Source organism: Muntiacus reevesi, chromosome 13 (assembly GCF_963930625.1).
Source record: "Muntiacus reevesi chromosome 13, mMunRee1.1, whole genome shotgun sequence".
NCBI lineage: Eukaryota > Metazoa > Chordata > Mammalia > Artiodactyla > Cervidae > Muntiacus > Muntiacus reevesi.
In genome coordinates, this window is record NC_089261.1 from 11,598,001 (window position 1) to 11,625,096 (window position 27,096).

Below are 27,096 nucleotides of genomic sequence, written 5' to 3' on the forward strand. Positions count from 1 at the left end.
TTTACTACATTAGCCAAAGATTCATTTATAGATGTAAATAAAATCATGTCCTTCCCTGTCTGAAGCCCTGCATCAGCTTCCCAATAAACTTAAAACAAAATTCAAATGGCTGGCAAGGCCCACGGGGTCCAACATCCACTGACCTCCCTGCTTCGGTTTCCCTTTCTCCCCACACTTCCAGCACACTGCCTTCTGTCCCTCCTCTAAAACGCCTGCATGCTAGGCCTATACTTGCTGATCCCTCTTTCTGGACAGGACTAGTTCTGGTTTGCCTGAGACTGTCCTAGTTTTAGCACCAAGGGTCCATGTCCTAAGAAACGTCTCAGGTCCAGGCAAACAGGGAGGGTTGGTTGCCTTCTCTGGCAGGATAGATGACTGCTTCTCATCACTCTCATTTCAGCTCAAATGTCCTCAGAATGGCCCTCCCTGCCATGCAAACCGGAGTGGCTCACCACCTCGACCCCCTCACTCTCTATCGCATTACCCTGTTTTATTTTCTCCCCAGCATTTGTCAGTAGCTGAAATTATTTCGTTCTTGTGTTTCCTTTCTTACTAACTCCCCACACTCTGATGTAAGTGCCTTGAAAACAAAGGCTTATTACCCTGCTACCCAGACAAGGCACTGGATTAACACTGAATGAATGAAGGGCATCTCAGCTATCCAAATCATAATTTAAAGGAAATCATAAACCAATGGAGTTGAAATGGGAGCGGCACCTAGTGCATCCCTTATTATACCGACCATATAGTTAAGAAGAGACCTAAAAAAGAGACAAAACAGCAGTAAAATTGTCACTGAATCTATCTAAAGAACAGTAGCTTACAGAAAGCACATGGGGACAGGAAGAAGTCTCAGAGCAAAATAGAACTGAAGATGTAAAACACGTGCCCTGAAAAGGTAAAAGAGAGTCACAGAAGATTCTCAAGCAAGGATGTGTCCAGTGCACAGGTAAAGAAATCAGGCAGAAAGAGTCCATGCCTAGGTTATTCCATAATCTTAAAGGAAAAGGTTAAAATTAAGAATAAGGTATTTCCTGCTGATCACCATGTTGGTATTGCCACAGCTGAATTCTGCACCAAAGCAAAAGGGATAAGGAGGGACAGGATTATATTTTACATAAAATAATTTATAAACAATGGTAAGAAAGGTCTTTTTGATAAGATGATAAGTGAGCAGAGACCTAAAAAGAGAACGAGCTGTCTGTTTATCTGCAGATGACCCTGCACAAAGGCCGGAAGGGAGAACACATTCAATGCCCATGTGTCAGCCAAGAGGTCAGCTGGGGCTGGGGTGGGGTGACAGAAGCCCCAAATCACACAGTACTTCTACAGAGGTGAAGGCAGTTGGGAGACACTTTGAAAGTAAAGCAGGCAATATATGCTGACTGGGCAAGGAACTGGGGAAGGGAAAAAAGAGGAAGAGAGAGGGACACAAAGGTCTCTGGCCAGCACTGAAAGGACACAGATGTCATGAAGTGAAATGGGAGAGCCTGAGGCAGAAGCAGATCTGGGTAAAATCAGGAGTTTGGTAGAGGGCATATTTAGCTTGAGGGAACTATCAGACTTCCAACTGGAAAAGTCTCATATCCTGAGCATATACAAACACCCACCCACATCAATATGCATGCAGAGCTTCAGGGACAGGTTTTGGCTGAGAAGCAAAATTGAGCATCATCTGTATAGGGAGGTGTTTAAAGCTATAAGACAGGATGAGATAAACGAGGGAGTAAGAGCAAAGTAGACAGAAGGGGTCCTAGAAATAGGTCCTGGCGCCCATGACTGTTGAGAGGTTAGGAAGACAGGAGATAGGAAACACCAGTGACGAGAGAAGTCCTAAGAGTGTCCCAAAGTCCAAATGAAAACAGTTTCAAGAATGGGGGAGTGAGATCACATTAAATACTGCTAGAAGGTCAAGTAAAAAGAAAAGAGAGTTGCTCTTGAATTTACTACTGTGGAAGTCCCTGGGGAAATTGGGAAGCGCTGCTACGGTAGCATGGTGAGACTGTAGCAGGTTTAAGAGAGAACAGAAGGAAAGAAAGTAAAACAGTAAGAATAAGCTCTTTCAAGCATATTGCTGTAAAGGGGAACTAAAGATAGAGGAGTGGAGGAGAATGAGGGTCAAAGGAGTTGGTTCTGCTTTTTCAAGACTAAATATCCTCTCCTGTATTTATATGCTGTGGTGAATGATCCACTGAGAGAGGAACGCTAGTATCATAGGAGAAGGCCAATTCCAGAGAGAATCCATACCTGCCCACCACAATTTTTATCACACAGTAGGTAGTGACTGATTACACACAGAGCACTGAACCAAGCTTTCTATACTAAACAATATAACTTGGAAATTAATTTATTTCAGTCTCCACAGATCTGCCCCATGCTTTTTAATGGCTACACAGTGTTCCTTTCTGTGATAGTATCATAAGCAGAAAGTCAGGAAGGTATCTATGTTTAGCTTCCCGAGTCAGTATTTTAGAAGTTGCTAAACTAAGGGCTGGTGATACTTAAAAATTTTTTACCTTATGATGAAAATTTTCAAACATAGGTAAAAACTGTGAATAGTATAATGAACTTCCATATATTCATCATCCAATTTCAACTATTATCCAGATATAGCCAAATTTGTTTAACCTATCTCTTTTTCACTCTATTTTAAAGCATGTCTCAGACATCATGAAATTCCACTTCTGAATATTTCACTACTCATCTCTAAAAATATGGACATTTTCTTATATAATCACAATGCCATTATCATAACTTTAAAAATAAGAATATACTCCTTGGTTTTCTCTAATATTTATTTTATATTCAAATTCCAAATTGTCACCAAATTTTCTTTTCTACAATTGGTCCATTGGATTCAGACTCCAAACATGACTCAAAGGTTACTGTTTTAATCTAGAGCAGGCCCTTGAGCTTCCTCCCCAACTTTTTATTTCATGCCACAGGCAAAGACTTGTAGTTGTTCTATTTCCTCTAGGGCAGGTATGAGCTTTTGATCCTATAACTATATGTCTAAAAATATCTTTATGTTGTTTTTATGACTGATTGATATTTTGGCTGACTACCTGACTTCTGGGTTAGATATTGATTTCCCCCAGAATTTCTGGAAATACTGTCCTATTTTTACAGCCAGTAATGAGACTGAACAGCCTGGTGTTCTTCTTACACCTCATTACTTGTACGTGATTTTATTTTACCTCCAGAAGCCTTAGAATCCTCTTTGCTCTTGAAAATCTGAAATTTCAAGATGAGGTGCCAGTGTGGACATTTTTCATTCACTGTGCCAAAGACCTTTTAATTTGGACATCAGTATCCTTTACTTTGACATTTTTCTTCTATTATTTCTTTGATAATATCTTATTTTCTGTTCTCTTTTGGGAACTACTGTTACTAAGTATTCAGGAGGATTATTCCTTTATGTCTTTTATCTTTTCATATTTACTGTTCTTTATTTGTCCTACTTTCTAGATTTCATATCTTTAATTCTCTTATTAATTTTTAAAATTTGATAATCATAAGTTCCTTCTCATTTTGAGAGTCCTTTTTTCATGACATCCTGCTCTGTTTTACGAATGCAGTATCTTCTTATATGTCTCACAGAGTAGTAAAAGTGCTAATGAGGTCTTTATCTTACTCTATTAGCTGCTTTTCTGATTTCTTTTTCTTATTTTTAGTTTCCAATCTAGAGACTTTCCTAGTTTGTCTAGAGTTTCTCAATGGTCTGCTTTAAAATTTTTTAAAGAACTTTATTAGTGTCATTTTAAAATGTACACAAAAGAAGAAAGAGTAGTATAATGAGCTCCCCACGTGCCCAGCTCCTGGCTTCAATAATTATCACTACCTTGCCAAACTTTTAAAATCTATTCCTCTCCCCTCCACACACAGCTCTCCAAAGTCCTGGCTTTTGCTTGTTTGGGGTGTTTTTGTGTCTGCCCTTTTTTTTAAACAGTTCATCACTAGAAAGGAATGCTATGCACATGGTTGGGGAGGCTTGCGTACTAGAAGACATCACTGTGGGTGATTCACTGCGGCAGCAAGTCTTTAACTTATATGAACCCCAATGTCAGTACACTGGGGTCTTTTCTCCAGGGTCATTTGGTTTCTTCAGACAATAAACATCAAGACTTTTGCCTGGGCGGCTGGCATCTGAACACAAATGTTGTGTGTACCAGGAAAGGAGACGACAGTTCCTTTAACAAACTTGCAGTCTATACCCCGTCTCACAACGGCTCTGTACCATACCTGATGCCACCAATCCTTAAGACTCTCTAAGGCTGGGTGTTGGTGAATCATCTCTCTTCCTCTTGGGAATTCCCCTGAATGTATACTTTTAGTTTTGGCTTTCCCCATACTAAAGGACAAGAAGAGACACTATTATCTATCTCCAACTCCTAAGGTCAGGGGACAAGAGACACTACTTAGAGCTGAGGAACAATAAAGGTTTAACTATAAGTTACAAAGATATCCTCCTCCAAAGAGGAATTACAATGAATCAAATAAATACACTAGGAGGAAGGAAGAAAAAAAGGTGAATTGAGTCAAATCCTCATCTGTCACAACAAAAAACAAAAAACCAAAACACAAACACACAACATATGGAGTTAGTAAATCAAGAAACAGCAATGTAAGCTTTTCACTTAGAGACATGGAAGTAACCACTAGAAGAAGGAAAAGCTCACACCATTAAAGTAACTACCTATAAGGAACATGCCAGGGATGGGGAAAGAGACTCCCACTTTTCATTATGAGCCTAGATGTACTACCTCAAATTTTAATCCATGTGCATGTTTTTCTTTGACATGATTTTTAAAATTTAACCAAAGCATATCAAGGAAAGGGAAATTCTTTGATGTTTTTCCATTATTCTTAGGTGGTGGTGGTAGTGGTGGTGTACTTGCTAAGTCAAGTCTGACTCTTGAGACCCCATGGATTATAGCCCGTCAGGCTCCTCTGTCCAGAAAAAAGACCTAAATCCTTTAACCAGTTGGTTAAGTTTGTTTGAAAACAACTTTCTTTCTTTTTTTTTTTTTTAAAAAGACATTCCTAGTTGTACAACCTCTAGCAGATCAATTTGAAGGCTCACTCTGGCTAAGACATTTTATAAGAAAAGATCATTTTTGAGAATACTGTGAAACTAGATAATAGAAAAAGAACTAATTAGTTCTTCAGAACTAAAGTTCTATTAGTTCTAAAGAAATAATAGAAAAAAATGTATACTGAAAGGTTACTAAACTGACAGTTAGCTGGCAGGATGGATGACTGATTTCCCAGAACAAGTTTTAACCCCATTAAAGTTTATTAGAAATTGCTACAGTGTCCTTTTTTTCTCCCTTACCAGGAATGCTAAAATTCTTCCCAGAAGGAGGCTGTTAAATTACATCATGAAAAAAGGTTTTGTTGAACCTGGCTTGGAGCAATTTTTTCTTTTACAAGTCTCTACAAATACTATCTAGATGTCTCAGTGCTGTCCAATAGGACTTTCTTTAATGATGGAAGTGTTATCTTTGACATTCAATATGGTAGCCACTAGCCAGCCACATGTGGCTATTGAGCACTTGAACTGTGGCTAATGTGACTGAGCAACTGAAGTTTTAATCGTATTGATTTCTGATTAATTTAAACTCCTGTTTAAACTAAACCACAGCTTCATGTGGCTACTGGCTACTGCACTGGACACGGCAGATCTGGACTCTCACAGTTCCCAGTCTCTCCTCGCCTCAAGTTCCGCTCTCTGCACTCATCTACTCTGGCTCACTGCCATTCCCTATAACACACATGCCTGCTCCCACCACAGAGCTTCTGCACTTGTGGTCTCCTTTTCCTAGAATGCTTTTCCCTCCCCTACCCCCAACTCCCTCATCTGGTTAGCTACTACATTTCCTTCACTACCTCAAATTATGTTGTCCATTTATTTGTTCACTTGATTATGGTTAAAGTTCTGTCTCTCTACTACCACCACTCAACCCACCCACTAGTCAGGATACAAGCTCCATTTGAGCAAGGATCCTACCCCCTTGCCCATCACTGTATTCCCACCACCTAGACACCACTGTGCCTGGCTCTCAGTAAATACTTTGCCAATATCTAATGAATGAATGAATGATAGCCTTCCACAGCTTCAATCATCATCTCTCTTGGAGACTCCCAATATCCATCTGTAGACACAATCTTGCTACTGTAATCTAGTTCCAAAGTTCCAGCAAGCTCATGAGCATTTCTCCTTAAAAATCCCACTGTCTACACATTAACTATTGTTATCTCCATTCTGTTGCTAGATTAACCTTCAAAAAGCCTGGCTTTACTTGTGTCATACAACTCCAAATAAAGAAACCTTCAAAACACATCCAGGAGAAAAACCAATTTTGAGGCAAGAGTACATATACTGCACAAGTACTCCAAGTTTCTTAGGTTCCTTGTAAACCAACAGAAAAAGAAAGCAAGTAAAAATGTCTCTGCAAAGATGCAGGATGAGAAAGTGAAACTCACCACAAGTTCAAAAGTGTCCATGAAGACAGAATGTCCCTTAGGTGTTTTCTCATTCAGGCTGGCAGGAGACCAGATCCAATAGAAGTAAGTGCCGTCTGAAGAAAGGTGCACAGTGCTCATGGTGCTGCCAACGGGGAGGTGATTGGCTGGCATTGGCACCACCTGGCATACCTGGCCGAGAAAGGGAGGAACAGTTCATTAGGGCGGCATGTAAATTCTGTTCCTATCGATTCATCAATAATGCCATTAAGTCCAAGAAGAGAATTCGGTAGGCTTCCTAGTCAAAATAAAGCTGACATTTATCTCTAAGAATAATATATGAAAATCACACGACAAATATATAAAACTTCATACAACAAGCCATGCAACATATTAAAAGATCCTTGAGATTAATTCAAATTACATTTTAATAGGAAAAAAAAAAGTATTTACTAAACACTTTAAATCTGCTTTGCATGTGTGTTTTATCAAATATTTATTTTTAAAAAACTCTTAGAGAAATAATACTTCCTGAAATTTCCTTAGTAAATAAATTTAAGACTTCATTATACGTAAAGGACAGGACTATATCTTATTCATCTTTATACTCCCAGCACCTAATTTAGAGTCTAACTCAAAAATTAATAATTATGGAAGGATAATTAATAATTATCTTAATAATAATTAAGAGAAGGCAAGAAGAAAACAAGAGGGAAAGCAAAGAAGAAAAAGGAGAAAGGCCTCAAAAAAAGGAAAAAAAGATGAAGGCACACACAAGCTCCTAACTTAGAACATGAGACCTTGTTGAAATTTACCATGTCCATCAGGAAGAAAGAAACAAACAGCCATTCTCTACATTAGACATGAAGGCATGTGTTTCTAATAGCAAATATCCTTCGGTTTCAGTGTAATGGATAAGTTCTGCATCATTTCACATTAAATGTGCAGTTATATACTAATTTTTATTGCCAGAGAAAAGCACTTAAAATAATAGAAAATAAGAATCAAGAAATCTCCTTTTTTTTTTTTTTAAATCCAAGAATAGGAGCAGAACTGAAAATTTCCAAATAAAAATAATTAGAGATGGTCAGGTGCCTTCAGGGAATACTAAGAATGACCTTCAGTTACTCTATTTCTTTAGGTGAATCACTAGTTTTCCTCAGGTTACTTTTGACCCCTGAACTCATATTATGAACTTTTTTCCAGACTTGTTATGTCTACCTCAAAAGTTTAAAAAGTCATGGAGTTGTTGTAACTACACTTTGAAATAAGCAATGCCAATAAGTCTATAAAGTTAACTGTTACTGAATGGCCTAAGCCACCCCCAAATTGTTTCAATGCACATAGCTAGTTAGTGAGAACACTGCTTTCTTGGACAACAGAGTTTTTACGAGAACACAAGATACTAACATCACTTCAAGCGTAAATCACGTTCTAAGATTCAACATCTGTTTAATTTCCTAGCTTATAACTCCATTGCAAATAAATACAGGCAGTGTTCTCATCTATCTGAATTACTGATAAGAAATGGAGTTAATATGGCCTTCATTTATTCACTTTTTCATCTAATAATTTCTGAGTATCTCCAATCTGCTCTGGAGATGCAATGGTGAACAACTCCAGTAAAAACACAGCTGAGAGGCAGACGAGAAAAGGTGTAACATCTCACTTAAGCCCTGGCTATGACTACTCTCAGGGCACTCACTCCACAGATGGCAACTCTAACTGTTGTGTTTGAATATGGCTGAAAGGCAGAAAGCTGTAGCATAAAGAACTCAGACTCTAGAGTGGATGGGTTCAAGTCCTCTTGCTGCCATTACTGTGTGCCAAGATACTTAATCTCTCTGAGCTCACTCTTCCACTGAAGTACAAACACTTACTGGATGCTTACAATGTGCCTAGCCTCAGGTGTCTTAACTGTAAGATGAAACTGCCGTAGTTATACCTCCCAGGTAGGACATGTCAATTGCCCAAACCAGGGCCTGGCACAGAGAGACAGGGTTATTATCATTATCATCAATCAAGTGCTGTGGCTACATTCTAGGGACACAGATATGAGTAAGACAGTGCCCAAAAATAAAGGTGTGTGTAGTCTTGGCGAGTAGTTCCACATGAGAGCAGGTGATTTCAATATAATGTGGCAAGTGACATCACAGAGCGCTACGAGAGCACCGTGGATGAGCTCAATCCTGGGCACATGATGATTTTATCTAAACTCACTTCAAAGCTCCCGTTCCCATAGAAAGACTGTTTAGAACAAACTGAATAAGGGGAATAATGTCTTTTCAAAATAGATCTAGTTTTTTAAAAAAAAAAAAGCTGGTATTTATACCATCTTTGACTCTCTAGAATTTTTTTTAAATCAAAAAAATTTGTCCTGGGATGATTTGGGAGACTGCAATTGATGTATATACACTATTGTTACTGTGTATAAAATAGGTAACTAATGAAGACATTCTATATAGCACAGGGAACTCTACTCTGTGCTCTGTGTAGTAACCTAAATGGGAAGGAAATCCAAAAGAAAGGAGGACATGTACGCATATAGCTGATTGATTTTGCTGTACAATAGAAACTAACACAACTGTTGTAAAGCAACTATAGTCCAATAAAAAATAATTTAAAAAAAAGCTTGTCATTGGCCTTAGATGCTCTAACAAAGCACGTTCACTCAGATCATGTGGGAAAACTTAAGACACTAGAGAAAAAACAGAATGCCCAAAACAATGACAGTTAAAAGAATGTCACTCCAGCAGGAAACTACTTCTGTAACATCCAACGGAAAAACCCAAATGAACCCAAGGTATCAACTGTATTATTCCTTCTGATCATGTCACGAACTTTGCTTACCATCTCCAAAATATAAAACACAAAGCCTTGGTGTTCTGTTTACCTGAAGGGTATTCTGGTCAATGACCTGGAAAAGGGAGTGAGGTTTATTGTCAAAAGATACAGGCCGGTGGAGAAGACTGCCACTGCCAAAAGCAAGCCATCCTGGTTCCAGCTCCTCGTTCCGGCAGTACACAAAACCTCTGCGGGGGAAAAGGTACACAGGCTAAGTCAGCAGGTCAGGTCCGACACCCGACAATGAGCTACCACAGTCAAAATGATATTTTCCTCCTCATTTCTTTTCAATGACTAAGTATACAAAACATCTGAAGGAGAATAAACATATTAACGTTGAGACTGACAAACTATGGCAAATATTAATTTCCCACAACAAATTGGAGAGGAGAAAAGGTTGGGGAAACAATCTAATTAAATATACATAAGGATCTCAAACTGTGGTTTCTTCTGGCAGCAATTCATAGATCTTATATCTCAACTGAAAAAAAAATCACTGCTGATCCAATGTCAAATCCAAGGACAAAAAGACTTAACTAGAAATATACCCACTTTTGACATGGAGAAGTCACTAATACAGAAATTCTGATCATGGAGGGATTTTTGGCTAGAAGCTACAAACAATGATCGTAGGGCTACCAGACTCAATTTTTATAGAGTCAAAAACAAAGCTGAAATGCATTAAGAGAACCAGGAAGAGAAAGTGGCAATAAGAGAAAACCAGAATCGTAAGAAGTCACTCATATTTGTCTAGTCACTAGTCAGTCTACAGGGAGTTAGCACGCACGCCCAGGTGTCTTCATCACAGATTCACGTAATGAGGAAAACGTTCCAGCCAAATTATTCAGCAAGTTCCATGCAACTGACCTGAGAGTACCATGTAATCCAGACCCCAATTTGCTTACTCCTCTTCCAACTGAGTTAGTAGTATACAGGTAAAGACCATCTGCCGTGAGACAGCGTCCCAAGTCAGCATCTGAAATCGTTTTTTCACAGGTAAATTATATACATGCTTTTTCTAATGAAATTATAAACATGCTTTTTCTAATGAAAAAGCCATTAGGAGGCTGAGCGAAAGACAATTACCCACTTTCAAAATAAGTGCTTCTTGAGAACCCCCTGGTGGTCCAGTGATTAAGACTCAATGCTCTCATGGCCAGGGCCCCAAGTTTGATCCCTGGTCTCAGAACTAAGATCCCCACAAGCTGTGGAGTACAGCCAAAAATAATAATAATAAAATAAGTGCTTCAGTGTGACTTCCAGGGAAGACAGCTCAAACCCCTAAATCAAACTTCAAAATGCATGTAGGGTTAGGGACCAAGACTAGGGAAAGAGGTCAGACAGTTATTATCAGGAGAATCTGGCTCAGTCTGCCAAAGATTTTTCTTTTTGCTTTCTGAATAGCAAAAATTCATTCCTAACTCTAATCTGAAATGACTAAGAATACAATACTTTCCCTGAGGAGTGCATAATAAAAAAAGATAGGAGATTCAAGAGTTTGGGACATTTATTAGTTGACTTTGGACCTCTCTGAATTTCAGTTTCTGCAGCTCTAAGATGAAGATAGTATGTACCTTAAGAGTGACTGTGACGGTTGAATGAGACAATATAAGCAAATACCATACTGCTCTCTGGTACAAAGCCAGTGCCCCTTACATGGCAAATGATATTATATTGATAGACTAATGATAATTTGAACTAGAACCTGCTCCTTGTGGATTTCCCATCAAGAGATCCTAATTTTAAACTTCTGGAGTGCTGTGCTCAGTTGCTGCAGTCCTGTCTGACTCTTTGCGATCCTATAGACTGTAGCCCACCAGGCTCCTCAGTCCATGGGATCCTCTAAGAATACTGGAGAGGGTCGCCACGCCTTCCTCCAGCGGATTTTCCTGATCAAGGGATTGAACCTACATCTCCTGCTGTGTGGATGGATTCTTTACTGCTGGGCCACTCGGACGCCCAAATTTCTGGAATGACACAGTACAAAAATATAATATTGCTTCTATTTAAAAACAGCAATTATATTTCCCTTTTAGTATATCTTCCCCAAGCTAAAACAAAGTTTCTCTCTGAATGATAGTAAATGGTTTACTAAAACATTTAAGGTAAGAATTTACCTTAAAAAAAGAACATATAAATAAAACGTTGTGCTTATTTTCAAAATCAATCCACTTACTATTTTTTTTTTTTTATTTATTTATTTTTTTTTTTTTTCACTTACTATTTTTAAGAGGAGTTTCTTTACTACTTGTCATATTAGAGGAAATTCAATGTCACAGCACTCAAATTAGTACTGAGTATGTGGTTGGGAAGATCCTCTGGAGGAAGGAAATGGCAACCCACTCCAGTATTCCTGCCTGGAGAATCCCATGGACAGAGAACCCTGGTGGGCTACAGTCCATGGGGTTGCAGAGTCAGACACAACTGAAATGACTTAGCACATGCACATCCACATGCACACATGTACATCCACATGTGATTATCTTAAAAATTCAGTCTACTAATCCAAGACAACTGAGACTTGTTCCTACTGGTTCTTCAAAAAATGGCTAAAGTAGGTCATCATTTAAAAAATACTAATTTCATTCCTTAAACATTTTAACTTACAACTTATAAATAGACACTTATTCACCACTATTCAGATTAAGGTCAAGGCCTTTTGAGTATGGATCTGACAGGGAGTGGAAGTGAAGGGGACAGAACAATAAATAAGATGGGCCTGAGCTAACACTTGCTGAAGCTGAGTGTTTACTATAGGATTTACTATAGAATTCTTTCAACTTCTGTGTATATTGAATGTTTCCAGTATTAAAATTTAAATAAGATTATTTTTTAAATTTTTATAAGAAAAACATCCTCTAGCCAGAAGCAAAACCAAAGGTACAAGAGACTGAAAGGCATACAGATCAGCTTGATATCATCATCCTTAGTGAGAAATTACATGTCTATGAGATTCTCTAGGCAAGAATACTGGGGAGGGTTGCCATGTCCACCTCCAGGGGATCTTCCCAACCCAGGGATCAAACTCATGTCTCTTATGTCTCTTGCATTGGCAAGTGGGTTCTTTACCACTAGCACCACCTGAGAAGCCCAAAAGGGCTAAAGGAGAGAGTGAAGAAAAGGGTTTTGGTTTTGTATGAATTTGCTTATTTCTGCCCATAATGTTTAAGAACTTCTTGGGCACTGCAGGTTTTCACTTCTCCTGTTGACTCTAATTGAGTCAGTGAAGGTGGTAACTCACATCTCAAAGTCTTGCCTGCTCCTCTCATCACTTTAACATGACTATCTGGAAGAAACAGTGGACCATGAAAAGGCACAGGCACCAAATGAGAGATGCGGGGGTGGCCCATTGCTGAGACTGCACCCCATGCCCGTACAGTCATCTGAGAAAGTTGCCCCCATCCAGAGAATGAAATGAGAGGGTAGGGAGAGTAGACTCTGAATCCCACACTAAATTCTTAGAGAACATCAGTTTCTTAGAGATGGTTCTAAAGCGTTCCATTTCTAAATGGAAAGATTTACTAGGGTTTTTAAAAAATTCTTTATCAGTTATGCAACATTTAATGATATAATCACAAGTACCAACTACAATAACAAACAGGTTTGGAAGCAAGGCGAACTCCTTGCAAGGCTGCAACTCCAGATGTGGAAGCAGCAGGGCACAGACTATAAAAAGAGTGTACATGGGTTGTGTGTGCCGTGGCATACTGATCAGTACATCCACCAAACGAAGAAACAGGCCTCATTCATCTGGCAAGTCAGTTAACTGCAGGACATTTCAGAGACCTTCTGCCATTTTTGCTGAGATTACAGAGTAAACAGATATGTAATACTTGTGAAACTGTGTAAAAACATTTTAATCTCCTTTGTTTAAAGGAGATACTTCACAATTCATGCTCCTTTGAACAATCTTTTTTTTTTTTTTCTTTTAGGATAAGAGGGCTCACCAACACTTGTTACACAACAAAATAAATTACTCAAAGAAACAGAATCAGGCAGCAAGACCTGATACTCTACTCATGGATATAAAAATTCAACTTAAGGCTCCCATGCCCAAATTTAAATACTCAGGAATCAATTTAAGTAACTCATGCCTCCTTGGCAGGACTGTATGGATGATCCTTTTCCCTTGCGATAGTAAAACCTATCCATTTTCTTCCCTCACTCAGTATCAGCTTTTATACTTTTACTGATAAAGCAGACAATGAATGCCTTGTATAGGAAGCTTGAGCTTTTAATTAAAAGGAACACAGAGTTATATCTAAATCGGTTGCTACAATGATCTAAAACCACTCTTTTCATATCTTAATTTCAATCACAGGACCCAAACCCTTGCATTACCTTTATTTTCAGAACTGGAGCCAGTGTTGCTATCTGGTGCGGGCAGCATGTCTTCATACCCCCAGGATACTATATGTTTGCCACCAAGCAAACAGGAGGGGGATCCGGGTCCCCCTTCCAAAAGCAACAGCCTAAAAGAGGGAGGTAGAGAATCATAAAGACACTGACACTATCCATTCCAGCAAGAAGATAAAAGTCAACTTACCATCTCAAAGAGCAGAAAACTACAATAGTTCTACACAAATACTATGTAACTGAAAAGACATTCATGAAACTTATATTTTTACATTAAAAAAAATCATGAAGTAGTGCTTATGTTACAATAAATTTGTAGCTGTGTGTAAAAATGTATATATTTTACATGTATACATGTATGAGAGAAAGGAAGGGATAGAGAGAAAGGGGTATGAACTAGGAAATACATACAACATTTGGAGTGGCTATCTTTGAGTAGCAAAATTATGAACAACTTTCACTTTTTTACTTTATATCTTAATATATTATCTTGAAATCTACAATAAAAATTCAAGACAAGCTATTGCATTTTTTTAATCCACTAAAATTAAAAAATGAAAAACAACATGCTTTTTCTTTAAGAAGGAAAAAACAAAATCCTTACTTATGATGATTAGAATAGCACACTTACTTAAAAACACGAGTCATTAATTGATTAAAAAAAAAGAGTTTAGCAATTTACTTATTGGAAGAGCTTTAATTCTCAAGGCTCGCTTATGTAGAAGGAGGGTGAGGATCCAAAATGACAGCTTACCTATACAGCACATCGGCTACAGGCAGGGACCCTAAATCAGTCTGTTTCTGTAATAGATGGACTGTATGAACAAAAGTTTTCAATGATCCCCTAAAAAAAGAGGGAACAGAAAATCAGTGAAATTGAAATGTCAAATAATAAGGTTGTTGATATCAATGTTATTAATCACAAGGGAAGCTTCCAAAATAAGTCTGTGTCTGCTGAGCGACTGAGCATGTATGCATGTTGTGCATGTACAGTAGGTGTGCTGCACAAAATGTCAGATATACTTGCCTCTTACCAGGCTGGTTCTTCTTGTATTTGCAAAGGTAAATCATCTTCCCCTAACATGAAAGTTCAAAACAGAAAGCTCAAGCACAAAGAACAGGTGGTGATTACGCCTGGATACTCTTTCATCAAGTCAATCGCTAGTCTAGAGGACAGATTTCATTGGAAGAGGTTATATTTAAAGTCTAGCGGTATTTCCAGGCTTAAATGTTTTAATATCTTTGTTAAGTTCATCCATTTTACATAACATCTCACCAAACCCCCATCACATTAAATATGATCAAAAAGAAAAACATTCAAATAATACTTTGTGCTGAAGGGTATTCCTTCTGCTTCCCCCTGCTGTGAAGTTTGTGATTTTAATGCTTGCAGAGCTCACAAAGACCCGATTTCCTTTTGGTTCCAAAGGCTTGAGGCCCTGGGAAGTCTGTAATATGGTCAGCAGGATCTAAAAGAAGGTGCTTTTAAGATGCACAAGACTTACCTGGCCAGATCCCAAGTATAAATCACCACAAGAACATTTCCTGAACTAAATGATCATGGGTATCAGATGGGCTGACTTCAGACTGCAGCCTTATTTCTCTTAGCCAAGGCTTTAATTGCTAGGTATCATGTGCCTAAACCTCACAAGAAATGGAATACCCAACAGAGGATCAAGGAGGCCTAGAGTTCTCCTCTTAATTGTCCCCTTCCCTATCTCTGGTGTTCAAAGAATCAAAACCAAAGAAGCATACTGGCAGGGAGGCAGCAGACAGAGTACAAAAGCACAAGCTGGGAGAAAAGACCCCTAGGCTCCGAAACTGGGCTCTGCCGCTCACCAGCGGCGTCACCTCAGTTCTGTTACCAAATTCCTGTAGGTTTTTACTTCATCATCTGTCCAACAAGGATACCTCCCCTGGGTTACAACGAGGTTAAAATTAATGGGTAAGGGCACACTGGAATACTTAAAACCAGTAAGCCAACTATAAGATATTACTGCCTGCCAGATTCAGATGTTAGGGTAAAATTTAGACTCCGTCCATGGCTCCTAAGCCCCAACATGGTCTGGACCCTCCTCTCCCACCTCCCCTTCTACCACTGCATTCCAGCCCCCAGCTCACTCTGCTGTCCCTCAGCTACCCCAAGGACAGGAGGAGGATCAGACTCGTGTTGCTTGCTGCTCCCCTTGCCTGGAACTCCGTCACTGGCTTTTTTTGTGTGGCTTGTTCTGTGTCAACTGTCCAGGCCTCAGCTCAAATGTTAATCTCTTCAGTAAGGTCTTCCCTGGCATCTTTAGCTAATGCTGGCTTCCACCTCCTCTTAAGTTATTCTCTATTAGCAAAATATCCTGATTTGTCTTCTTACTATGATTATCCTTCTCTGGAAATTATCCTATACATTCATTCATTTCTAGTTGTCTCTCTCTCTCTCATGTAAACTTTGCAATCTTAGGGACCATCTACTTTGCTCACTGCTATGTTCCTACTGCCTAGAAGAGTCCCTTGCCTATGGTAAATGAGCAATAATGATTGACAAAATGCAATCAACTCAACTGTAAAATTAGAGATCATGAGTCACCCACCGTGAGTCACTATTTCTCTAAGACCTAGCAAGGTTCCTGGCACATCAGAAGGGTTCAATAAATGTTAGCTAGTTGAAATGAATGAATATCTTCAAAATAATTTTTTGGAAACACAGTTCTGAGTTTGAGAGCATCAATCTCAAAAGTTCAATAATATGCTCCTAAACATGTCAATAAAAGAGATGATCCAACCCTGAAAAGCATGTGACTTCTGAGGTAAATAAAGTCCAGATAAGGTGATAATATTAGCAACAGAATGTAGGCACTATCTTAAGACAAAAACAACACACACTCACATCCAAGAAGAAGAAAATAAAAACACTCATTTCTGCCAAATGGACTTTGGAATCTCAAGCACATGGAGCAATTTCAATAACCATCTGTTGGTTCAGACTAAATTAAAAAGTGAGTTTTATGACCCCATGTTTATTAAAAGAAAAGAATTGGTAATTATTGGTAATTATTCCAAACATCCTAAATCTGTCTAAAGATAGACTGAAAAATTTCCCAAAGTAGGACTTTTGTATTAATAACAAATCTATTTAGGGCTTAAAACTGTCTTCTGCATATCCAAAAATTAATAAATAAATCCAATATAAAACCTTTACAGGGAGACTTATTCTGGTACCACCCAATAATGTCTCCAGAATTAAGCTCATGTCAGGATTTCCATAATCAACTACAGTCTTCCAGGATCTAAAACTAGGCTATAACAGTTTGCTCAGGGCAAGGAAACTGACAATAAATGTTGGGGCCATTTTGCCTTAAAAACAGCTTGAGATTGAACTATATAAAGGTCAACTTTGAAGCCATAAAAATAGAGGAAGGAGTGTAAGGACTTCGTAATCCTCCAAGAAGTTACCCACATTTGCTTTGCTAACAAAAGGAAGAACTCAATCAAAGAAAAAATTTTGAAGGGAGAGGGACAGATTAGTAACATTAACCTGTCAGATCGTGGTCCTAAAGGTCCCTAGACAATTAGGTTAGAAGAAAGCAAAGGCAGTGAAACTTTTCTTCACAAATATGTGAGAGGGATCATACAGTTTACTGAGCAGGAGAATGTAAGAAATCCTCTCCTGGAAAAGTAACTCCAAGAATATTTCTTATTGACAGTGTATCAATAACATCAACTTACACGCGAAGGACAGCACACCATTAAATCTTAATATATGTATACACATACACACACACACACACACACACACACAAGATCTTTCAATTAGATTGATGGAGCCAAGCATCAAGGTCCAGAAATATAATTTGTGACCATATCTGTGTGACCAAGTCCAGGTGAGTAATAACCCATTCACTCGCTGACAGACTCCTTACAGACATGTGTCACAAAAAAATTTAAAAGCGCTACACATTTTTTTCACTGTCCTTCTGGAAGAAATATAGATATAACATCCTCCACTAATCACTTGATGTAAAAAACAAATCATCTAAGGGTAAGTAGATAATGGCAAGTGTTAATTCTCCATTTTAAACTGTTTAAGCTGTTATCATGATATAACACAAAGTAAAACCTTGAACTTGGGTTTCAGCTCCAACTCCTGGTGCCAAGTTATGATGAAAGCATCTTAGGCACTGTCAAGGCTGTGAAATTCAATACTGAAAACAAAGAAGGACTTCTGAATGTTAAGACTTCCATCAAATACGCTTGCTCTCTCATTCACTCACCCAACCTAAGCAGCAGCCATCACAAGGTCACCGGGGGGTACCTTTGATTTTCCTTACCTGGCACACGCCAAAGCCACAAGGGCAGCAGCAGCATTTTCTTTTTGCTTATGTGGGATGTGTCGGCCCGTGTCAGAAGTCTCCTCTAGCCAGGAGCACAGCAAAGTTTCAATTCCATTGAGACAGTCAGCAGGCTCCTTGGTCAGGCTCAAAGGCTGGCAGTCGCGAAGGCAGTTCAATAGCACCTCAGCAGTGATGTTACAGAGAGAGGGGTCTGTTCTACTCTGGGACTGAATAAGGGGGAAGACCAGCAGGAGCCCCATCCTCGATGTGAAGGGAGCTTGCTCGGGTTGCTGCAACAAGCCCTGGCGTTTGAGCAAGGCCAAAGTTTCTTCATCACCCGAACTCTCCCTTTCATGCTGTTCTTCCAAGGCCAGCTGGCGCTGGGCATTCCACAGTCCTCGCAAGGCATTCAGGCGGTATTCCAGCAAGCGGGCATACGCATTGCTCTGATTCCCACAAACAGAGCGCAGACGTTCTGCTAATTCCGTCGGGTTCTTGGTCTCAAATGTTAAAATCTAAGGAAAGAACCAGTAGAGAGGAAGTTGGTATGTATTGCTTCCAACACCACTCTCATCTATGATGAGAGTAAATCTATCTGCTGGTATCTAAAAATGGTCCACATCATGGCAGCCTGCATGTAAGGGGAGTTTGGGGGAGAATGGATACTCGTATATATATAGCTGAGTTCCTTTGCTGTCCAGCTGAAACTATCACAACATTGTTAATTGGCAATACCCCAATACAAAATTAAAGTTTAAAATTAAAATTTTAAAGTTAAAAGTTAAAAAAATGGTCCATATCAAAAAATCTTTTATGACCAAATATGAAAATGTGTGCTATAAAGCCATGCTGCTGATGGAGATTTTCTTTTCTTGATATTTCTGCTAATGTTACTATTAAAAGTGAGATTAGAACCTGAATCATGAAAATAGTTAAATATGGAAGCCAAAGTTAATTTGAATAACTTATCTTAGAAAGCTGAGGCCTAAATATTTCTTCAATCAATTTATAAATCTGTCTCTAACTTCTACTACCAATTAGATTGTCAATGAAAACAGAACAAGTTTCACCTTCAAAATCTAAAATACCTACTAATAAATGATTGTTTATTATTGAAGAGCATTCCATTCTTGCTACTGTTAATTCATTATTTCAATTGGTGACATTGTATATAGATTTATACAGTTCCCATTGATAGCAAAACCACCACTATTTTCTTTCCAAAAACATACAATTATCAGGAGACCTCCTTGAGACTTTCAACAGCTGGGGAAATAATAAAACCTCAATCAACTAAGAAACAGATACTAAGATTAAGAATCAAACTGAATTTATGATGCAAAGCGTTTATACACGGAAGTTTGACTAAGTTAAGATGAATAGACTGTTATAATCAACAAATAAAGGCGGGCACTCCTGAAGCAAGCATACTAAAATAGATTATCAGCCACCAGAGGTGTCTGGTTCTCAGTAGACCAGAAAGTCAGAGTGGGAAGAGGCTTGGAACAAAAGCAAAGAAAATTCTGTCGAGTCATTGGCACTGGCATTTTAAAGGGTCATCAGTTCAGTTCAGTTCAGTCGCCCAGTCATGTCTGACTCTTTGCGACCCCATGAATTGCACCACGCCAGGCCTCCCTGTCCATCACCAGTTCCCAGAGTTTACTCAAACTCATGCCCATCGAGTCGGTGATGCCACCCAGCCATCTCATCCTCTGTCGTCCCCTTCTCCTCCTGCCCCTCGTCCCTTCCAGCATCAGGGTCTTTTCCAATGAGTCAACTCTTCGCATGAGGTGGCCAAAGTATTGGAGTTTCAGCTTCAGCATCAGTCCTTCCAATGAACACCCAGGACTGATCTCCTTTAGGATGGACTGGTTGGATCTCCTTGCAGTCCAAGGGACTCTCAAGAGTCTTCTCTAGCAACACAGTTCAAAGCATCAATTTTTTGGCGCTCAGCTTTCTTCACAGTCCAACTCTCACATCCATACATGACCACTGGAAAAACCATAGCCTTGACCAGATGGACCTTTGTTGGCAAAGTAATGTCTCTGCTTTTTAATATGCTATCTAGGTTGGTCATAACTTTCCTTCCAAGGAGTAAGCGTCTTTTAATTTCATGGCTGCAATCACCATCTGCAGTGACTTTGGAGCCCCCCAAAATAATGTCTGACACTGTTTCTACTGTCATTCTATTTTGCTCATAAACTGCAAAATCCTTTTTTTAACCTCAAATTTTGCCCTTACATCCTGTAACTGCCCAGCTTAGCTATACACGCAAGCCACTAAACTAAAAAAATGTGCAGTTTAAAAAAAATTCTAATTCAGAAAATTAACTACATGTGTATCTCATTTAACTGACTAAAAAAAATAGTCAACCCAATTAAAAGCAACCAACTCAAATTTCAGTGCCAGTGTGTCAGATCAGAAATAATATCCAAATGCCATAACATTTCAACCAACAACTCAGCAATAAAAAGAAATGAACAACTATTCCCCACAACCTCAGTGAATCTCAATGGCATTTAGTTGAGTGAAAAAAATCAATTTCAAAGGTCCCATCTGCATGATCCTATTTATTACTTTCTGGGGGAAAAATGTACAGTGATTAAAAAAAACAGATCAATGGTTGCCAGAGGTTGGGGTACACTCAGAGTATGACAATTTAGGGATAATTTAAGAAGGTTCCTGAAGACAAACTGTTCTATATCTTGGACAGCACTGGTGGTTACATGAATCTAACATGTCCTAAATGGTTGCATGAATCAATACAAGTGTTAAGTGGTTCAGTTCAGTTCAGTTCAGTCGCTCAGTCGTGTCTGACTCTTTGCAACCCCATGAATCGCAGCACGCTAGGCCTCCCTGTCCATCACCAACTCCCGGAGTTCACCCAAACACATGTCCATCGAGTTGGTGATGCCATCAAACCATCTCAACCTCTGTCAACCTCTGTCATCTCAACCTTCCAAGGAGTAACGCTGGGCTGAAGGAAGCACAAGCTGGAATCAAGATTGCCGGGAGAAATATCAATAACCTCAGATATGCAGATGACACCACCCTTATGACAGAAAGTGAAGAAGAACTAAAGAGTCTCTTGATGAAAGTGAAAGAGGAGAGTGAAAAAGTTGGCTTAAAGCTCAACATTCAGAAAACTAAGATCATGGCATCCGGTCCCATAACTTCACAGCAAACAGATGTGAAAACAGTGGAAACAGTGGCTGACTTTATTTTTCTGGGCTCCAAAATCACTGCAGATGGTGCTTGCAGCAATGAATTTAAAAGATGCTTACTCCTTGGAAGGAAAGTCATGACCAACCTAGACAGCACATTAAAAAGCAGAGACATTACTTTGCCAACAAAGGTCCATCTAGTTAAGTGATTACATGAATCAATATATGTGTTAAGAGTCATAGAACTGTACTTCCCCCCCCAAAAATGTCAATTCTACCATACAATAATTTTAAAATAAAAATTTCAAAAGTTCTAACCAGGCAATAGTTGTATTCAACTAGGTATCATTGGATAAAGTTATATTGCAAATCATATTATTAAAAATAAGAACTAGGGACATTTCTATTTAGATTTTACTAAAGAGTATCAAACAGATAATGATTATAATGTTCTTTACCATCAAGTCATACAAATTTCATCATCCCATCCTTTTGTCTAGATTCAAACACAAATTACACTTTTATTTTTCACAAATGGTATCAGATAAAATAGCTACAAATTCCTTTAGAAAGGATCCCATTTCAGAGATGACCATCTACCCTGAAGTAATCATACTTAAGGAAGCTAGATTGCCTTTTTTTTTTTTTTTAAGATCTCCCCTCAAAAAGTCAGTAACCAGTTTCCACCATTATGGTCAACAATCAAAGACTGAGATACTTTTAATGTGAAAAACCATAGGATTTTAAATTTGGTCATCTCAAGTTATGAAGATCTAAACAAATTTTGTCACATTTTAAAAAAGTTTTTCAATATTGATTTTGTGATTTCTACCTAGTACAACCCTTTGATACACAATACATAGGCACTCCAAATACATTTTTACTTATGCTACACTTATATGAAGCAACTTCTGAAAAATTCAATATAGGCTTTTATTGGACACAAGAATCACACAACAATTCAGTATCATTCAGTTCAGTTACTCAGTAGCGTCTGACTCTTTTCGACCCAAGGACTGCAGCCCTCCAGGCTTCCTTGTCTAACACCAACTCCCGGAGCTTGCTCAAACTCATGTCCATCAAGTCGGTGATGCCATCCAACCATCTCATCCTCTGTCGTCCCCTTTGCTTCCTAGCCTTCAATCTTTCCCAGCATCAGGATCTTTTCTAATGAGTCAGTTCTTCACATCAGGTGGCCAAAGTATTGGAGCTTCAGCATCAGTCCTTCCAGTGAATATTCAGGACTGATTTCCTTTAGGATTGACTGATTTGATCTCCTTGCTGTCCAAGGGACTCTCAAGAGTCTTCTCTAGCAAGACAGTTCAAAAGCATCAATTCTTCAGCGCTTAGCTTTCTTTATGGTCCAACTCTTACATCCATACATGACTACTGGAAAACTATAGCTTTGACTAGACAGGCCTTTGTCAGCAAAGTAATGTCTGCTTTTTAATATGCTGTGTAGGTTGGTCATAGCTTTCCTTCCAAGGAGGAAACATCTTTTAAATTTCATGGCTGCAATCATCATCTGCAGTGATTTTGGAGTCCAAGAAAATAAAGTCTGTCACTGTTTCCATTGTTTCCCAATCCGTTTGCCATGAAGTGATGGGATGATCTTAGTTTTTTGAATGTTGAGTTTTAGGCCAGCTTTTTCACTCGCCTCCTTCACTTTCAAGAGGCTCTTTTGTCCCTCTTTGCTTTCTGCCATAAGGGTGGTGTCATCTGCATATCTGATGTTGATATTTCTCCTTGCAATCTTGCTTCCAGCTTGTGCTTCATCAAGCTGGGCATTTCACATGACGTACTCTGCATGTAAGTTAAATAAGCAGGTTGACAATATACAGCCTTGATGTACTCCTTTCCCAATTTGGAACCAGTCCATTGTTCCATGTATGGTTTTAACTGTTGCTTCTTGACCTGCATATAGATTTCTCAGGAGGCAATTAAGGGCTTCCCTGATAGCTCAGTTGGTAAAGAATCTGCCTGCAGTGCAGGAGACCCCAGTTCAATTCCTGCTGGAGAAGGGATCGCCTACCCACTCCAGTATTCTTGGGCTTCCCTTGTGGTTCAGCTGGTAAAGAACCGCCGGCAGTGCAGGAGACCTGGGTTTGATCCCTGGGTTGGGAAGATCCCCTAGAGAAGGGAAAGGCTACTCACTCCAGTATTCTGGCCTGGAGAAGTTCATGGGGTTGCAAAGAGTCAGACACAACAGAGCAACTTTCAATAAGATCTCTTTAAGAATTTTCCACAGTTCGTTGTGATCCACACAGTCAAAGGTTTTTTAGCATATTCAATGAAATAGAAATAGATGTTTTTCTGGAATTCTCTTGCTTTTTCTATGATCCAGTGGATGCTGCCAATTTGATTTCTGGTTCCTCTGCCTTTTCTAAAGTAACATTAAACTTAACTATTTACTTTTATTACTAAGTGCTTCTGTAATCTGTTTCTTCATGGTTCAGAAAATGAGGTATATGGCAGGATCTGAGGTTAACTTCAAATATTAAGATTATCTGAAAAAATGCATACTATACTTCTGCATTTTTCTGATGGTTCTTTTTTTATTAAGCACTTTAGTTATATTTTTAGCATTCCACTTGAAAGACAAATATTCTGAAAGGATTTGAGTTATAATTAACCAAATAATACATAATATACACACTTAAGTGACTGTTATGTTTATTGATTTAGCAGTATCTAAAGCACACTATGCTTTCAGAAATCCATTAGATTACTCAGCATTATCCATTTCAATGGCCTCTTATGAAAACTAAGAACTGTCTGATATGCTGCTGTTTTTAAGAATTCTAAAGTTTGAAAGTCATGGCCTAAATCATTTTATAAAGAGAAAGAGATCATACCTTTGGGTTTTAATGAGTCAGCTATGGAGGATCTATTCTGGTACTTATGAATATTAAATAATTTGTCTCTGATGTTCATATAAAACCACTACTGTTAGTTATGGTTCTTAATTAAGAAGATAAAAGACCAAAATATCATTAGAAAATTAATTTTTTTAAAAAAAGGAAAAAAGATTATTTAAGGAAAAGGGAAGATCCCTGACACCTTTAATCAGAATACAGGCTTACTAACTGTACTTTGATGACAATGCTGTAGTCACCAAATTATTAAGGAATGACACTCAAAATATTAACTCAAAGTCTTAATGTAATTTTTTCATCATACATGACATACATGTTTTGAAGCTAAAAAACAATCATTCTGGAAAGCTAACAGAAAGGAGGCAAAATATTCTTTACCAGCCACATCTAGCTTTGAACAAGACTCCAGTATTCGACAGAAGAGTTAGAGAGGATTGTATCATTTTAACAAACTTTTTTTTCATTTGGAAAACACAGAACATATACCTACCAGTCATGATGCGAAATGTAAAATGCTAACATGCATTTCATACAGAGGCTTTTTGGGTAATAGAAAATATTATATATATACATTAGGAAATTAACTAGTCTAATAAATCAGTAGAAAAATCAAGATTACGGAATGAACTACTGTACTCTCCTAAATGTAAATCTCGATTTCCATCTACTTTGCTGTTTAGAATACTAGAGATGTAATTCTCTAAAAAGGTCAAGATGTAGCTAAAACATATATAATCTCCTACCACTGAAAGAAACAGAAAGCAAACCCATTTCTAAGAATTTATCTGGAAGAAACATTCCAGAAATAAAAACAAACAGAGATTTGGTCTTATCACAGTGGAAAAAGTAGAAGCAATCTCAATATTCAGAAGTGTTCAATTAAATTATAACATATCATAATGGAGTATTGTGGAATAAATTTAAAATAATTAAAACTATACAACAATAAAAAGCAGTATAAAAATTGTATATGCCCTATAATAAGGTAAAACATACTTATTCAATTTTGAAATGTCATTAATATTTGAGGTAATATAAACAGGGGGGTTTTTTTCCTCTATTAAAAAAAAAAACTGTGATGACAAGTTAAATAGTTTTTATTGAAGAACATCAGTCATAACTAGAGCTGGTATTTTACAGCAGCAAACATTGTCTTTAATAACTCCTAGTCAAACAAACGGTGACACAACTGACATAATCAACATTTGGGGGATGTATCTGACAAAGCACAAGCATAGGGACCATAGGGAGTGTTTTCTTTAAATCGGTTCATTAGTCCCATCTGTTGTACTTCAGCAGAAGTTTTTCTCACTGTAGGGCTCATTAGGTGGGAAGACTGTGGTGGCATGGGGGAGACCACCACAGATGCTGAGAACTATCAATGGACAATAAAACACTGCAATCTCCAAAAAGAAGTGAGATTTAAAACTCAGGATCATGGAAGCTCCAAATAAATTATTACACTCTCTAGTATGAATAAATTATTATACACCCTAGTATGGTTCATTAACTGATTCAATTCATTTTATGAACCTGTCAGCATAAAATGAATTTATACCTGAATCATTCCAAAGCAGATTGAACTGGCCTGACTTGCAACCCCAGGACAAAACTTTTCAGTAGAGTCTACAGAATACCAAAATTCTCTCAAATGTTAAGAGTGAGTTTTTAAACCCTTTTACATATTTTCCTACAATTTTTTTTACATTATGAAGATGGCAATCATGGTCAAATTGAATTGCATCTGGCAACTCAAAGATCAGAAAGATTTCATGTGAACCAAGTAAATGAATCAAGGATGAAAGGATGGTACTTTATCTCTAATACAAAAGCCTAAATCAAAAGTGGATCCGTTATCAATTAAATTAGACCCTGAAGCTGCACAACCTTATTCAGTCTTGTATGTATTCAAACTCGCATCAGCATTTATTTTTTAAAATGGTCTTAACTGATAACCACGGTTAAATTTCACACTTTAATTCAGGAGTTTTAGCCCTTAGATTGGTGCCAAAACTAGGAATGGACCCTGCCTTGCTACCAGGCTAATTAGCTTTGGCTCAGTTCTGGGACTCCAGCACGCGGTGATTTCTCCCAAATCCCTGGATAAACTGAGAACAGTTTTTATTGAGAGCACAATGGTTAGAATTTTGAGGACTTCTAAATGTAAGAAATCACTGTTCAAATTCTTTTTGCATAAAAGTTCCATCTTATGTTAATCCCTGCCTAGTTTTCATCTCTGTCATGTTCTATGACCAGGGTTCTATTTTTCCATCTCCCTGCTAATGTGGCCTGAATGTCCTATACCACTAAGTTTAAATCCTACCTATCATTCAGAACTCAGCTCTGCTCCACCACCAACTCTGAAACACACTTTTCTTCCTCTCACTCTCCTTCCGAGAATAACCTTTTATTATTAGTTGCTTTATAAGTTTAGTTGCTAAGTCGTCTCCAACTCTTGTGACCCCAGGGACTATAGCCCACCAGGCTCCTCTGTCCATGGGATTACCCGGGCAGGAATACTGGAGTGGGCTGACATTTCCTTCTCCAGGGGAGCTTCCTGACCCAGGGATCAAACCTGAGTCTCCTACACTGCAGGCAGATTCTTTACCTACTGAGCCATCAGGGAAGTCCCAGATAACCTTTTGGTATTCCCATATTATCTAGGACATACCTCTATCAAAGGGTCAGATACAAACTCTAAGAGAAAATGTGCCTGCTATTTCAACAGAGGTATCAAAGATTTGTTTTTTAATATTTATTTTTATTTATTTATTTGGCTGCAGCTCATTGCAGGCAAGCGAGACCTTTAGCTGAGGCATGGGAACTCAGTTGCGGCATGTGGGATCTATCTTTCTGAGCAGGGATGGAACCCTGCATTGTGAGCATGGAGTTTTAACCACTGGGCCACCGGGGAAGTTTCTCAATGAATTTTTTTTTCTCCCTATACCACTTCATAATACTGTGTTTTTAAATTTTTAACCTTGTGTTTAATGGAGGATAATCGCTTTACAACGTTGTGTTGGCTTCGGCTGTACCCCAGTGTGAAGCAGCTGTAACTACACACATATC

General features: G+C 38.4%; 1 protein-coding gene across 5 annotated transcripts in view; it reads right to left on the reverse strand.

The window, feature by feature from the left end:
* HECTD4 (HECT domain E3 ubiquitin protein ligase 4) overlaps positions 1–27,096 on the reverse strand; it is a 170,985-nt gene that overhangs the window by 96,451 nt on the left and 47,438 nt on the right. For all 5 annotated transcript variants that reach the window (XM_065905048.1, XM_065905046.1, XM_065905047.1 and 2 more), the window contains exons 2-7: positions 17,985–18,502; positions 14,420–14,509; positions 13,651–13,781; positions 10,177–10,285; positions 9,359–9,497; positions 6,487–6,657 (exon numbers count right to left, since the gene is read on the reverse strand). In XM_065905048.1, the coding sequence (XP_065761120.1) occupies positions 6,487–6,657; positions 9,359–9,497; positions 10,177–10,285; positions 13,651–13,781; positions 14,420–14,509; positions 17,985–18,502 (1,158 nt within the window). The remainder of the gene's footprint in view (positions 1–6,486; positions 6,658–9,358; positions 9,498–10,176; positions 10,286–13,650; positions 13,782–14,419; positions 14,510–17,984; positions 18,503–27,096) is intronic.